Source organism: Saccopteryx leptura, chromosome 1 (assembly GCF_036850995.1).
Source record: "Saccopteryx leptura isolate mSacLep1 chromosome 1, mSacLep1_pri_phased_curated, whole genome shotgun sequence".
Classification (NCBI taxonomy): Eukaryota; Metazoa; Chordata; class Mammalia; order Chiroptera; family Emballonuridae; genus Saccopteryx; species Saccopteryx leptura.
Genome location: NC_089503.1, coordinates 389,190,906 through 389,205,664, shown reverse-complemented (window position 1 = coordinate 389,205,664; position 14,759 = coordinate 389,190,906). Strand labels below are relative to the sequence as shown.

The 14,759-nt window shown below is 36.5% G+C and overlaps 1 protein-coding gene across 1 annotated transcript in view; it reads left to right on the top strand.

Moving 5' to 3' along the window:
- Positions 1-14,759, top strand: part of LOC136388496 (uncharacterized protein PF3D7_1120000-like) — a 419,710-nt gene that overhangs the window by 357,070 nt on the left and 47,881 nt on the right. Inside the window, exons 38-41 of the mRNA XM_066360321.1 lie at positions 5,331-5,351; positions 6,764-6,784; positions 8,334-8,354; positions 9,785-9,805. Of these exons, the coding sequence (XP_066216418.1) occupies positions 5,331-5,351; positions 6,764-6,784; positions 8,334-8,354; positions 9,785-9,805 (84 nt within the window). The remainder of the gene's footprint in view (positions 1-5,330; positions 5,352-6,763; positions 6,785-8,333; positions 8,355-9,784; positions 9,806-14,759) is intronic.

Genomic DNA, 14,759 nt, shown 5'->3' with positions numbered 1-14,759 from the left:
GAACATGGTAAATAGACACACATAGGAACCTAACCCTGTAATAACTTATGCCAGCAGTCTTTCAGTAAGTGTTGTATGGTGTTTGTTTCAAATTTATACAGTGCAGGTTCTGAAATTAGAACTGAATATTTACATATATGTTAGTACGTGTGTGTGTGTATGTGCATGCAAAGACTGTTTTAACATAACAAATATATTATAGTTGACCATATATGTTGTCAAGAAATAAAAAAATTTTATTAACATGTATCAAGTAAATATTTTAAAATTTTACATAATATTTTAAATATGCTTAATTTTTCCTATTTAAAAGGACTTTTAATTATTTATTGAATTTATTGGGATGACCTTGCTTAGTAAAACTATGCAGGTTGGAATACTGAATTGTATCACATCTCATCTATACGTGACAATATTTTCACCACACCAGTCATGCATTCTTCTCTCACCATTTTATTTATTTTAAAACTTTATTTCATCACATGTCACATGGTATTTTTCTAATAGTAGTGATGATTTCAGTGAAATGGATTTCCAAGTATATTCTTTATTCATGGAGTAGATGAGACTTGACCATGTGACAGAAACAACCAATAGCAGACAGAACACTTTCGCTCCCTCTTTACCGTGTGTAGAAATCCTGTCTGTGTGTGTGCTTGAAAATTTGTTTCTCAGTTAACATAGAGGAAAAATGAGGTCAAGGGAGAAACAGGATCTCAGTCAGAGAATGCCAGCGCGGTCTCTCCTCTGAATCCAGCACCCATGAGTATTATGATATTCTTAATTCAAGATTGAGGTAAAACATAAACTCAAATACAGTGCAGTTAACAAACAATCTGTGGACAAACATATGAAGGACGCAGCAACCAGACACCTGACACTGTGTCACTGGGAGGAGCTGTGTGTCAGTGCTCCTTCCACAATGTGGTGGCCACTCTGCACGATGTCGCTGCCACAGCAGTGAGACTCACTGATGTGTTTAAAGTATCCATTGACCATACTAAAGCTTACAAATAAAGTAACAAAAGCATAAATATTTTAAATAGATCAAGAATACTTTCAGCCTAGCCTGTGGTGGCCCCGTGAATAGAGTGTGGACCTGGAACACTGAGGTGGCCAGTTTGACCCTGGACTTGCCCAGACACGGCACCCAGGGCAGCAGCTACAGCTACAGTGAAGCAGCCATGAGTCCACACTCTTCCACCTGCCTCTCCTCTATGTCATAGTCATAAATTAAATCTTTTCAAAAGAATTTTTATAATAAGTTAAACAGGAAAACCTATATTTTCTAAATTTTATAATATTTTTCTCATTTAAATCCCTGTTCAACTTTCTTATTTACTGTAGTATAATGTGGACGGTATTGAGCTCTCAGCCAGTGTGTAGGTGTGTGTGTAGGGGGGCATGTGTGATTTGCTGTGTGTTTGTGAGTTCATTTGAAATGTGGTGAGGTTAAATTAAAATGAAAATTATCAGTAAATTTGTATTCTCTTTGTGGTTGTTTCCCATGAAATTGACATTGAATTCTTTTTTCTTTTTCAGATGAATTGGAGAAAAAAATAGGTAAAGTTTCTGACATTTTTTTTACTCTTGATCCAATTGAAAACATCTGGTTTATTTTAAGCTTTGACATTGCTGGCCTTTTTATAAAAGTACCTTCCACTGGCCTGTCTTCCTGTGAGATGTCTACTGTCCCCTTACTTGATTTTGTTTCTGAAGTGAGAAGCAGGGAGGCAGAGAGACAGACTCCTGCATATGCCAGACTGAGATCCACACAGCATGCCCACCGGGGGATGATGCTCTGCTCATTTGGGGTGTTGCTCTATTTCAACCGGACCATTCTAGCACCTGAGTCAGAGGCCATGGAGACATCCTCAGTGCCCGGGCGAACTTTGCTCCCTTGGAGACTCAGCTGCAGGAGAGGAAGAGAGAGACAGAGAGGAAGGAGAGAGGGAGGGGTGGAGAATCAGGGGCGCTTCTCCTGTGTGCCCTGGATGGGAATCAAACCTGGGACTCCTGCATGCCGGGCTGACGCGCTACCGTTGAGACAACTGACCAGGACTCCCCCTCCTTGATTTTGAGAAAGCATTTCTTTAATTTGGAACTTTTTTTCTTGCCTCTCTTCCATTCTTTCCCCTTCCTTCTCTTTTACTTTATGGAGTCATTTCCCTGTAAACATTGGTGGCTTCAGTCTTGCAGTAAATTGACTCAGTTTCAGTAAGACATTGGTGAGATGAAGGGTGTTAAGGTGATGGAAACGAGAATTTTAATGTTTACATATGTCACAGGTTTAGATTAGAATGTATTTATATATAAATATAAATGTATGTATTTCTGGAAAATATTCAAACTTTAGACCTCTGTCAAGTATTCCAAGTTTGAGGGCCCATTAATATGCAATTAATATTTCTAATCCTTGAGAGAAAAGAATCCAAACTTTCACCATTCATTGTCTCTCTCCATTGTCTTTTCACAGCCTGTGTCATGATAAATACATTGTGTCATTCATTGCTCAGATGTGACAGACTAGGGCATCATCTTCCATTCTCCTTCATCATATGACCCAGGTGTTTCAAGGTCTCCAAATATTTTACAAAATTTTTTCTAGACTTTAAAAATATCCAGAGATGCCCATTTTTTATTCTTCAGCATTATTTTGACACCAGTATCAAATGACAAAGTGCACTTAAAAATATACAATTTTCAAAAGGAGGACATGTCATAGGACATGTGAAAAAGTGAACCGTCTCTGACCTATACTTTCTGTGTAAAGGGTGCAGGAAATAGTATTGACCACAATGTTTTAAAAATAAGAAAATTTTATCATTCAAAGCTTAATATTGTCTTTCCTAAACACAATTTCCCTTATATTTTTTTCCTTGAGAATGGTCTTTACACATGTATCTCTCTACTGTACAGAGCAGATTCTATATGACGAGTGCAACAGTCCGGTTTTGTCATGCAGGCTTCCTCTCCTGTTCGCTTCCTCATCGCTGGTTCAGTGCCTGTCTTTTATGAAAAAATATTTGTTTTTTAATCTGGAAAAGCTGATAATCCAGTCTCAGTGGAACATTTAGTATTGCACATCCAAAACTTTCTGACCTAATACCCTCATTTTATTTCCTGACTTAGTTTCCTGTGCACAAGGGACAGGGGAGGGAGAACAGCACTGACTCTGGTGGGTGAGGTGTCCCTTGGATCCTCAGGGTTCCTGCTTTTACAGACATGGGTCCCCGTGTGCTCCACAGTGAACTATGAAAGGGCACATTTCTGTTCTTCCTCCTACCAGACAGTCTGTTTTCACTTGGAATTAGTTGTTTATTTATTCCTTTTCCCTTTCACCTGAGAGTGAGCAGCAGAAAGATCAGTACAGTAACCTCCTCCCTGTCATTTTCTCATCTCTCCCTTAAATCACTGTCTTCCTCTGAGTGATCATCTCACTATTGTCTCAAGTGTCTTGTTCTTCCAACTCTGATTCCCTGTCTTCAACTGTTGTTCAGTTCCTCCCATTATTACCCCTCCAATTGTCTTGTTGTTGCATCAAGAAACTAGAGCATTTATGTCAAATTAATTTTATCACTAAGATATCTGAAAGTGTAAGTACTTTTAAATTTAGGGGGTGTAAGTTTTCCTCAAGGACAGTGAGGTCATTTGATTCAGAACCTCCCTCACTGTCATTTCTTCCCCTTCATCTGACTGACTCAGCATCATTCAGACATGGCTTAAAACACACATCCAGATACAATAAGGTTGAGAATTAATACATGGACAAAAATGCTGTGATAGATGCACATAAGAACCTAACCCAGACTTCCCTATACAAGCAGTCTTTCATCAACCTTTATACAATAATTGTAGCAACTTTGTACATTGAAGGTACTGCAAATAGAATGGAATACATACATGTATAGAAACATCCAAAGACTTTAAATTTGACAAATATATCAGAGTGTTTCACATAGTATGAAATAGAATAAAAAATGATTTTATTAAAAAATACCAAATAAACATTTTTAAAATTTTACAGAGTTTTATATATATGCTTTATTTCTCCTATTGTATGTTTTTTTAATGTTTTATTGAATGTATTGGGGTGATCTTGATTAATGATCTATGCAGGTCTAAATAGCACAATTCTAACACACACCAGTCATGTGTCCTTCTGTTACCCTGTTATTTATTTTAAATATTTATGTCTCTATATGTCATGTGGTATTTTTAAAGAAGTACTGATGATTTCAGGGAATTGGTTTTCAAGGTATATTCTTTATGCATAGAATAGATGAGACTTGTCCATGTGGCCAAAACAACCATTATCGGGTGGAACACTTGTGTTACGTCTTCTTTACAAAAATCCTGTCTCGTGTGTGTGTGTGCTTTAGTATTTGTTTCTCTATTAAGAGAAAGGCTCAGTAAGGTCCAGTGAGAAACAGAATCTCCGTCAGAGAATCCCAGTCCTGTGATCCTCCTGAATTCAGCTCCCATGAGTACTAAGATTTTCTTCATTCAAGAATGAGTTAAATGAGATGCTCAAACACATTGTGGTTAAAACTCAACCCGTGGACAAAAACATGAAGGACGCAGCCCCCAGACCCCTGAGCCTGTGTCACTGGGAGGAGCTGTGTGTCAGAGCTACTTCCACAGTGTGGTGTCTACTCTGCACGATGTCACTGCCATAGCAGTGAGACTCACTGATGTGTTTAATGTATCAAATGACCTTGTTGAGCTCCCAAACTGAATGATACGAACATAAATATTTTAAATAAACCAAGCATACTTTTAGCCTGGCCTGTGGTCATGCAGTGGATAGTGTGTGGACCGGGAACACTGAGGTTGCCAGTTTAACCCTGCGCTTCCCAGGACACGGCTTCCCAGGACACAATACCCAGATCAACAACATACAACTAAAGTGACGTAGCTCTGAGATCATATGCTTTCCTCCTGCCTCTCACCACGTCTCTATGAAATAGTAATAAATGACATCTTTCCAGAAAAGCAGTTATTTCATAAATTAACCAGAAAAAATACTTTTAAATTTTATATTTTTTTACTAAATTAACTTCATTTTTCACCTCTTTTTTTTTAATGCAGTATGCCTGTGGAAAATAGTGAGCTCTGAGCCCGTGTGTAGCTGTGCCTAGGGTGGGGTGATTTGTTGTGTGTGTGTGTGTGTGTGTGTGTGTGTGTGTGTGTGTGTGTGTGTGTGAATGTGTGTTCATCTGAACTGTGGTCTGGTTAATTCTGAATTTGAATATATCAGTAAATTTGAATTCTCTTTGTAGTTGTTTCCCATTAAATTGACATTGACTTTTTCTTTTTTTCTCTTTCAGAGGAATGTAAAGAAACAATAGGTAAAATTATTGATATTCTTTTACTCTGATCCACTTAAAAATATCCAGTTTATTTCTGCCTTTGACATTTCTGGCCTTTTTATCCAAGTGCCTTCCATTGGCCTGTCCTCCTCCTAGATGTCCACTGTCCCCACCTGATTCTGGCACAGCACTTCTCCCGTGTCGGGCTCTGTTCATTTCTGTTTCTTACATTCCCTTCCTTTCCTATTCCTTCATTCTCATTTTACACAATTATTTCCCTTTAAACATTGGTGGCTTCAGCCTCACAGAATGTCGACTCAGTTTCATTAAGACATTGGTGAGACAAAGGGTATTAAGGTGACAGATACAAAATTATTTATATAGACAAATATTATAGGCTTACATTATAATATACATATATAAAAATATATGTATATACTTCTGGGAAATATTCAAAATTAAGAACTCTGTCAAGTTTTTCAAGTTTTAGATCCCATTATTACCAATTAATATTTCTCCAAACCCTTGAGAGAAAAGACTCCAAACTTTCATCATTCAGTGTCTCCGTCCATTGTCTTCTCACATCCTGTGTCGTGATAAATACCTGACATCATTCACTCATCACATGGGACAGAGTGAGGCATCCCTCTTCCACTGTCCTTGATCATATGAACCAGGTGTTCTCAGTTAACTAAATATTTTACATAATTTTTCATAAAATATAAAATATCCATCCATACCTGTTTTTAATTCTTTGGCATAATGTTGCCATTGTTATCTAATGACAAACAGCACTTAAATATAAACAGTTTTCAGAAGGATGAAGTATCTTAAGACCTGTAGAAAAGTGATACATGTCTGACCTGTAACTTTTGTGTAAAGGATAAAAAAAAATATTGAGCCCAATAATACAGAAAAAAATATTTAATCAATCAAAGCTTAATGTTGTGTGCTCTAATAATGATTACAGTTATATTTGTTTCTTTGGGACTGGTCTATAGGAGTATGTTTCTCTAATGTACAGAGCAGGTGTCATATGATTAGTGCTTCCAAAACAATTTGTCAAGATGGACGTCTCTACTGTTCACTTCCTCGTGACTGGCTAAGTCTCTGCCTCATTTGTAAATATGTTTCTTTTTAATCTGAAAAAGATGATTGTCCAGTGACATGGGATTACTTAGTATTTCACATCCCAGCATTTCTGATGTAGCTCCCTCTTTCTTTAATTTCTTGATTTACTATCTTGTGCATAAGGGACAGGGCAGGGAGAACAGCAGTGACTTCAATGGGTGAGATGGTTTTTAAAACATCATGATTCCTACATTCACTAATATGGGTCAGTGTGTACTCAAGAGTGAACTATGACTGGGGGCCGATTTCTGTTTTCTTTCTTATCTGATATTGTGTTTTCACCTGGAATGATTTGCGTATTTTTTTCATTTCCTTTTCAGCTCTGAGTAAAGAGCAGAGAAGTAAGTACTGATAACCTCCTCCCCGTGTCCTTCCCTCACCTGTTCCTTACCCCCTGTCTTCTCTCTCGGGGACAGAGAGTCCCTGCCTTTTTTCTCAGAGTCTTGGACTTTTAACTCTAACAGGTCATCCTTATTACAACAACATTTACTATGTGGTTGAAATCAAGAGACAGGGCCTCCTGTCAGATGAATTTAACATCCAAAGACCTTACATTTGACAAATATATCAGAGTGCTTCACATAGTCTGAAAAAGAATAAAAAATGATTTTATTAAAAAATACCAAATAAATATTTTTAAAATTTTACATAGTTTTATAAATATGCTTTATTTCTCCTATTATATGTTTTTTTAATGTTTTATTGAATGTATTGGGGTGATCTTGATTAATGATCTATGCAGGTCTAAATAGCACAATTCTAACACACACCAGTCATGTATCCTTCTGTTACCCTGTTATATATTTAAATATTTATGTCTCCATATGTCATGTGGTATTTTTAAAGAAGTACTGATGATTTCAGGGAATGGGTTTTCAAAGTATATTCTTTATTCATAGAATAGAGGAGACATGTCCATGTGGCCAAAACAACCATTATCGGGTGGAACGCTTACATTACTTCTTCTTTTCAAAAATCCTGTCTCGTGTGTGTGTGCTTCAATATTTGTTTCTCTGTTGAGATAAAGGCTCAGTAAGGTCCAGTGAGAAACAGAATCTCCATCAGAGAATCTCAGTCCTGTGTTCCTCCTGAATTCAGCTCCCATGAGTACTAAAATTTTCTTCATTCAAGAATGAGTTAAATGAGATGCTCAAACACATTGTGGTTAAAACTCAACCCGTGGACAAAAGCATGAAGGACGCAGCCCCCAAACCCCTGACCCTGTGTCAGTGGGAGGAGCTCTGTGTCAGTGCTCCTTCCACAGTGTGGTGGCCACTCTGCACGATGTCACTGCCACAGCACTGAGACTCATTGATGTGTTTAATGTATCAAATGACCTTATTAAGCTCCAAAACTGAATGATACGAACATAAATATTTTAAATAAACCAAGCATACTTTTAGCCTGGCCTGTGGTCATGCAGTGGATAGTGTGTGGACCGGGAACACTGAGGTTGCCAGTTTGACCCTGGGCTTCCCAGGACACGTCACCCAGAGCAACAACATACAACTAAAGTGACGTAGCTCTGAGACCATAGGCTTTCCTCCTAGCTCTCACCACGTCTCTATGAAATAGTAATAAATGACATCTTTCCAGAAAAGCAGTTATTTCATAAATTAACCAGAAAAAATAATACTTTTAAAATTTTATATTTTTTTACTAAATTAACTTCATTTTCCACCTTTTTTTTATTGCAGTATGCCTGTGGAAATAGTGAGCTCTGACCTTTGTGTAGCTGTGCCTAGGGTGGGGTGATTTGTTGTGTGTGTGTGTGTTCATCAAAACTATGGTCCAGTTAATTCTGAATTTGAATATTTCAGTAAATTTGAATTTTTTTTGTAGTTGTTTCCCATTAATCTGACATTGACTTTTTCTTTTTTTCTCTTTCAGAGGAATGTAAAGAAACACGAGGTAAAATTAATGATATTCCTTTACTCTGATCCACTTTAAAATATCCGGTTTATTTCTGCCTTTGACATTTCTGGCCTTTTTATCCAAGTGCCTTCCATTGGCCTGTCCTCCTCCTAGATGTCCACTGTCCCCACCTGATTCTAGAACAGCACTTCTCCCGTGTGGGGCTCTGTTCCTTTCTGTTTCCTACCTTCCTTCCTTTCCCTTCCTTCATTCTCATTTTACACAATTATTTCCCTGTAAACATTGGTGGCTTCAGTCTCACAGAATGTCAACTCAGTTTCATTAAGACATTGGTGAGACAAAGGGTATTAAGGTGACTGATACATAATTTTTTAAATATACAAATATTATAGGCTTACATTATAATATACATATATAAAAGTATATGTATATATTTCTGGGAAATATTCAAAATTAAGAACTCTGTCAAGTTTTTCAAGTTTTAGATCCCATTATTACCAATTAATATTTCTCCAAACCCTTGAGAGAAAAGACTCCAAACTTTCATCATTCAGTGTCTCTGTCCATTGTCTTCTCACATCCTGTGTCATGACAAATACCTGACATCATTCACTCATCATATGGGACAGAGTGAGGCATCCCTCTTCCACTGTCCTTGATCATATGAACCAGGTGTTCTCAGTTAACTAAATATTTTACATAATTTTTCATAAAATATAAAATATCTATCCCTACCTGTTTTTAATTCTTTGGCATAATGTTGCCATTGTTATCTAATGACAAACAGCACTTAAAAATAAACAGTTTTCAGAAGGATGAAGTATCTTAAGACCTGTAGAAAAGTGATACATGTCTGACCCGTACCTTTTGTGTAAAGGATAAAAAAAAATATTGACCACCAAAAAAAATATTGACCACAATAATCCAGAAAAAAAAATTTTAATTAATCAAAGCTTAAGGTTATTTTCTCTAATGATAATTACAATTATATTTGTTTCTTTGGGATTGGTCTATATGAGTATGTTTCTCTAATGTACAGAGCAGGTGTCATATGATTAGTTCTTCCAAAACAGTTTGTCGAGATGGACGTCTCTACTGTACACTTCCTCGTGACTGGCTAAGTCTCTGCCTCATTTGTAAATATGTTTCTTTTTAATCTGAAAAAGATGATTGTCCAGTGACATGGGATTACTTAGTATTTCACATCCCAGCATTTCTGATGTTGCTCCCTCTTTCTTTAATTTCTTGACTTACTATCTTGTGCACAAGAGACAGTGCAGGGAGAACAGCACTGACTTCGATGGGTGAGATGGTTTTTAAAACATCATGATTCCTACATTCACTAATATGGGTCAGTGTGTACTCAAGAGTGAACTATGACTGGGGGCCGATTTCTGTTTTCTTTCTTATCTGATATTGTGTTTTCACCTGGAATGATTTGCGTATTTCTTTCATTTACTTTTCAGCTGAGAGTGAAGAGCAGAAAAGTGAGTACCAATAACCTCCTCCCCGTGTCCTTCCCTCACCTGTTCCTTACCCCCTGTCTTCTCTCTCAGTGACCATCTGCCTCTTTCTCAGAGTCTTGGTCTTTTAACTCTGACAAGTCATCCTTGTTACCCCAACATTTACCATGTGGTTGCAATCAAGGAGACAGGGCCTTTCTGTCAGATGATATTAACAAAAGGATATCTGGAAGTTTAGGTACATTTAAGTTTCAGAGTGTAAGCTTTTTCCAAGGACAGCTATGGTTTTTGGTACAGAAAACCCTCACTGTTATTTCTTTCCCTTCTTCTGATTCACTCAGCTTCATTCCACCCTGAGCTACTATGGACACTCAGATAGAATAACATTGTGAATTAATTAGTGGCCAAATACACTGTGAAGAGATACACATAAGAACCTAATCCTGTAATAACCCACATGAGCAGTCTGTCAATAACTCTTGTACAGTGGATGTTCAGACTTTGTACAGTGTGGGTGCTACAAATTAAATGAAACACAGCTTGACCTGTGGTGGAACACTGGATAAAGCTTCAACCTAGAATGCTGAGGTCACTGGTTCAAACCCTGCACTTGTCTGGTCAAGGTACATATGGGAATTGATGCTTCTGGCTCCTACCCCTTTCTCTCTCTCACTCTATTTCTCTCGCTCACTCTATCTTCTCTCTAAAATGAATAAATTAAAAAAATTTTAAAAAGGAACATAAACATTATATGTATATATACATATATAAAAGCATCCAAACACCACTTTAAGTATGATGAATATTTCTTAGTGCTCCACAGAGAGGGAAAAGGGATCAAAATAATTTAATTATTAAATATCAAACAAATATATTTAAAATTTTACATAATTCACTAAATTTGCTTCATTTCTCCTATTTAAAGGATTTTTTAATATTTTATTGAAATTATCAGGGTGACCTTGGTTAATAAACTATACAGGCTCAGGTGCACAATTCTATCACACCTCATCTGCATGTGGCAGTGTGTTCAAACCCCAGTCACGTATCTGCTGTTACCCTTTGATTTATTATAAATCTTTATGTCCCCACATGAACATGTTATTTTTTAATTGTAGTAATGATCTCAGTGGAATGGATTTTCAAGACATATTCTTTTTATATATAGTATTATTTAGATAATTAACTTTAACGGGGTGGCATTGGTCAACTAAAACACATAGATTTAGAGAAAACATCTCCAGATCGTTTTGACATTCAGTTACGTTGTATACCCATCACCCCAAGTCAGATAGTCCTCCATCATCCTTCATTTGGTTTTCTATATGTCCCTCTTTTCCCACCAGCTCCTCCTTTCCCTCCCTTCCTCTCCCCCTGGTAACCACTGCACTATTATCTATGTCCATAAGTCTCAATATTGTGTCCCACATATGTATGGAATCATATACTTCTTAGTTTCTTCTGATTTACTTATTTTACTCATTATAATGTGATCAAGTTTCATCCATGTTGTTGTAAATGATCTGCTGTCATCATATCTTATGGCTGAGTAGTATTCCATAGTATATATGTACCACATCTTCTTTATCCAATCTTCTAATTAAGGGCTTTTTGGTTGTTTCTATGTCTTGTCCACCATAAACAATGCTGCAATGAACATGGGATTGCATTGTCTTTATGTACCAATGATTTTGAGGTTTAGGAGTAAATACCCTGTAGAGGAATTACTGGGTCATATTGTAGTTCTGTTGTTTTATTTTTTGAGGAACCACAATACTTTCTTCCATAATGGTTGTACCACTTTACATTCCCACAAACAGTGGATAAGGCACTCAACAACACAGGCATAGAAGAAAAATATCTTGACATAATAAAGGCCATTTATGACAAACTATAAGCTAACATCATATTAAATGGCAAAAAACTGAAAACTTTTCATCCAAAACCAGGAACAAGACAGGTTGTCTACTCTCTCCATTCTTATTTAATGTAGTGCTCGAAGTTCTAGCCAGAGCAATCAGACAAGATAAAGAAATAAAAGGCATTCATATTGGGAAAGAAGAATTAAAGGTTTCACTGTTTGCAGATGACATGATCCTGTATATAGAAAACACCAAGGACTCCACAGAAAGACTATTAGAAACAATAAACAAATATAGTAATGTCACATGATAAAAATTAACATAGAGAAGTCTATTGTATTCTTACATGCTAATAATGAAACTTCAGAAAATGAGCTAAAAAGAGATCACTTTTACAGTTGCAACAAAAAAATAAAATACCTAGGAATAAACATAACAAAGAATGTAAAGAATCTACATAATGAAAACTGCAAAGCGTTGTTAAAGAAAATAAAAAAAGACACATTGAAATGGAAAAAATATTTCTTGTTCTTGGATAGGAAGAATAAATATAGTTAAAATGACCATATTACCCAAAGCAATACACAAATTTAACACAATTCCCATCAAAATTCCAATGTCGTTTTTTAAAGAAATAATACAAAAAATCATCAGGTTTATATGGGACTATAAAAAACGTTGAATAGCTCAAGTAATCCTAAGGAAAAAAACAAAGCTGGGAGCATTACAATACCTGACTTCAAATTATACTACAGAGCCACTACAATCAAAACAGCATGATATTGGCAGAAAAACAGTCACTCAGACCAATGGAACAGAATAGAGAGCCCAGAAATAAAACCACATATATACATTGAAATCATGTTTGATAAAGGACTCAGAAACAGAAAATGAAGAAAAGAAAGCCTCTTCAATAAATGGTACTGGGAAAACTGGAAAGCCATGTGCAAAAAAATGAAATGACTACAATTTGTCTTCTTGTACAAAAGTAATTCAAAATGGATCAAAGACCTAAAAATAACATCTAAAACAATAAAATACACAGAAAAAAAATAGATACTAAACTCATAGACCTTGGCCATAGATAATACTTAATGAATTTAACTGCAAAGACAAGGGAAGTGAAGGCAAAGATAAATGAATGAGACAACATCAGACTAAGAAGCTTCTGCACAGCAAGAGAAACTGACAACAAAAACAGACAGACAGCCAACTAAATGGAAAATGATATTTTCGAACAACAGCTGAGATAAGGGCCTAATATCCAAAATATATAAATAACTCACAAAACTCAACAGCAAAGGAGCAAATACTACGATTAAAAAAAATGGGGAGAAGACATGAACAGACACTTCTCCCAGGAAGAAATACAAATGGCCAACAGATATATGAAAAGATGCTCATCTTCTTTAGCTATTAGATAAATGCAAATCAAACTACAATAAGATACCACCTTACACCTGTTAGATTAGCTATTATCAACAAGACAGGTAATAAGTGCTGGAGAGGCTGTGGAGATATATTCTTTATTTATGAAATAGAAGTGACTTGGCCACGTTGCAGAAACAATCATTAGCAGATGTAATGCTTTTGCTGTGACTTCTTTACAGTACATAGAAAACCTCTTTCATACACCTGTGCTTAGATATTATTTTCTCAGTTAAGGAAAGGCACAGTAAGGTCCAGTGAGGAACAGAATCTCTGTCAGAGAATCGCACTCCTGTCTCTCCCCTGAATTCAGCCCCCATGAGTATTAAGATATTTTTCTTTCAGGAAAGAATTGAAACAGATGCTCAAATAAATACCTTGTGGTTAAAAATAAATCCCTGGGAAAAAACATGGAGGACGCAGCCCCCAGACCCCTGACCCTGTGTCCCTAGGAGGAGCTGTGTGTCAGTGCTCCTTCCACAGTGTGGTGGCAACTCTGCACGATGTCGCTGCCACAGCAGTGAGACTCTCTGATGTAAGAATCCAATGACAATACTAAAGATAGCAAACTGAATAACAGAAACATTAATATTTCAAAAATAAACCAAGAATATTTTCAGCCTAGCCTGTGGTGGCCCCGTGGATAGAGCGTGCACTTGGAACACCGAGGTTGCCACTTCGACCCTGGACTTGGCCGGGCACACAACACAGGGCAGCAGCTACAGCTAAAGCCATGAGTCCATAGCTTCCGTCCCTCCTCTCATCTCTACGTAATATTAACAAATAAAATATTGTCATTAAAACAATTATTTATAAATTAAACAGCTAAACAAATATTTTTAAAACATTATTTTACTAAATTTACTCCCTTTTCAGCCTTTTTATTTACTATAGAGTAGCTGCAGAAAATAGTGAGCTCTGATCTATTGTGTAGGTGTGTGTTTTAAGAGAGCATGTGTGATTTGATGTGTATTTCTGAGTTCATCTGAAATTAACCTATTTTTAATTTTAATTTACCCGTAAATTATAATTCTCTTTTTCGTTGTTACCCATAATATTAACATTAGCCTTTTTTTTCTCTTTCAGGATACATGAAAAGAATAATAGGTAAAATTACTGATATTCCTTTACTTTTGATCCACTTGAAATCCTCTGGTTTATTTCTCCCATTGATGTTTCTGGCCTTTTTATCCAAGTGCCTCCGTTGCCTGTCCTCCTCCTAAATGTCCACTGTCCACACCCTGATTCTGAGACAGCACTTCTCCCTTTTGTGAGTCTGTCCATTTCTGTTTCCTATGTTCCACTCTTCACCTTCCTTCTTTTCTTCTTTTACACAACTATTTCCCTGAAAACATTGGCTTCTGTCTTGCAGTAAATTGTCACAGCTTCATCAAGTCATTGGTGAGATGAGCGGCATTAACCTGAATGATACTTGAATTTTAATGTACACATATGTTACAGGGTTATATTAGCATACACACACACACACACACACACACACACACACACACACACATATATATATATATACTTCTGGAATATATTCAACCTTAATACCTCTCTCAAGTATTCAATCTTTGAGGGACTATTACTCTGCAATTAATACTTCCCCAAACGCTTGAGAGAAAACACTTCAAACTGTGAGCATTCAGCATGTCTGTCCATTGTCTTCTCACAGCCTGTGTCAT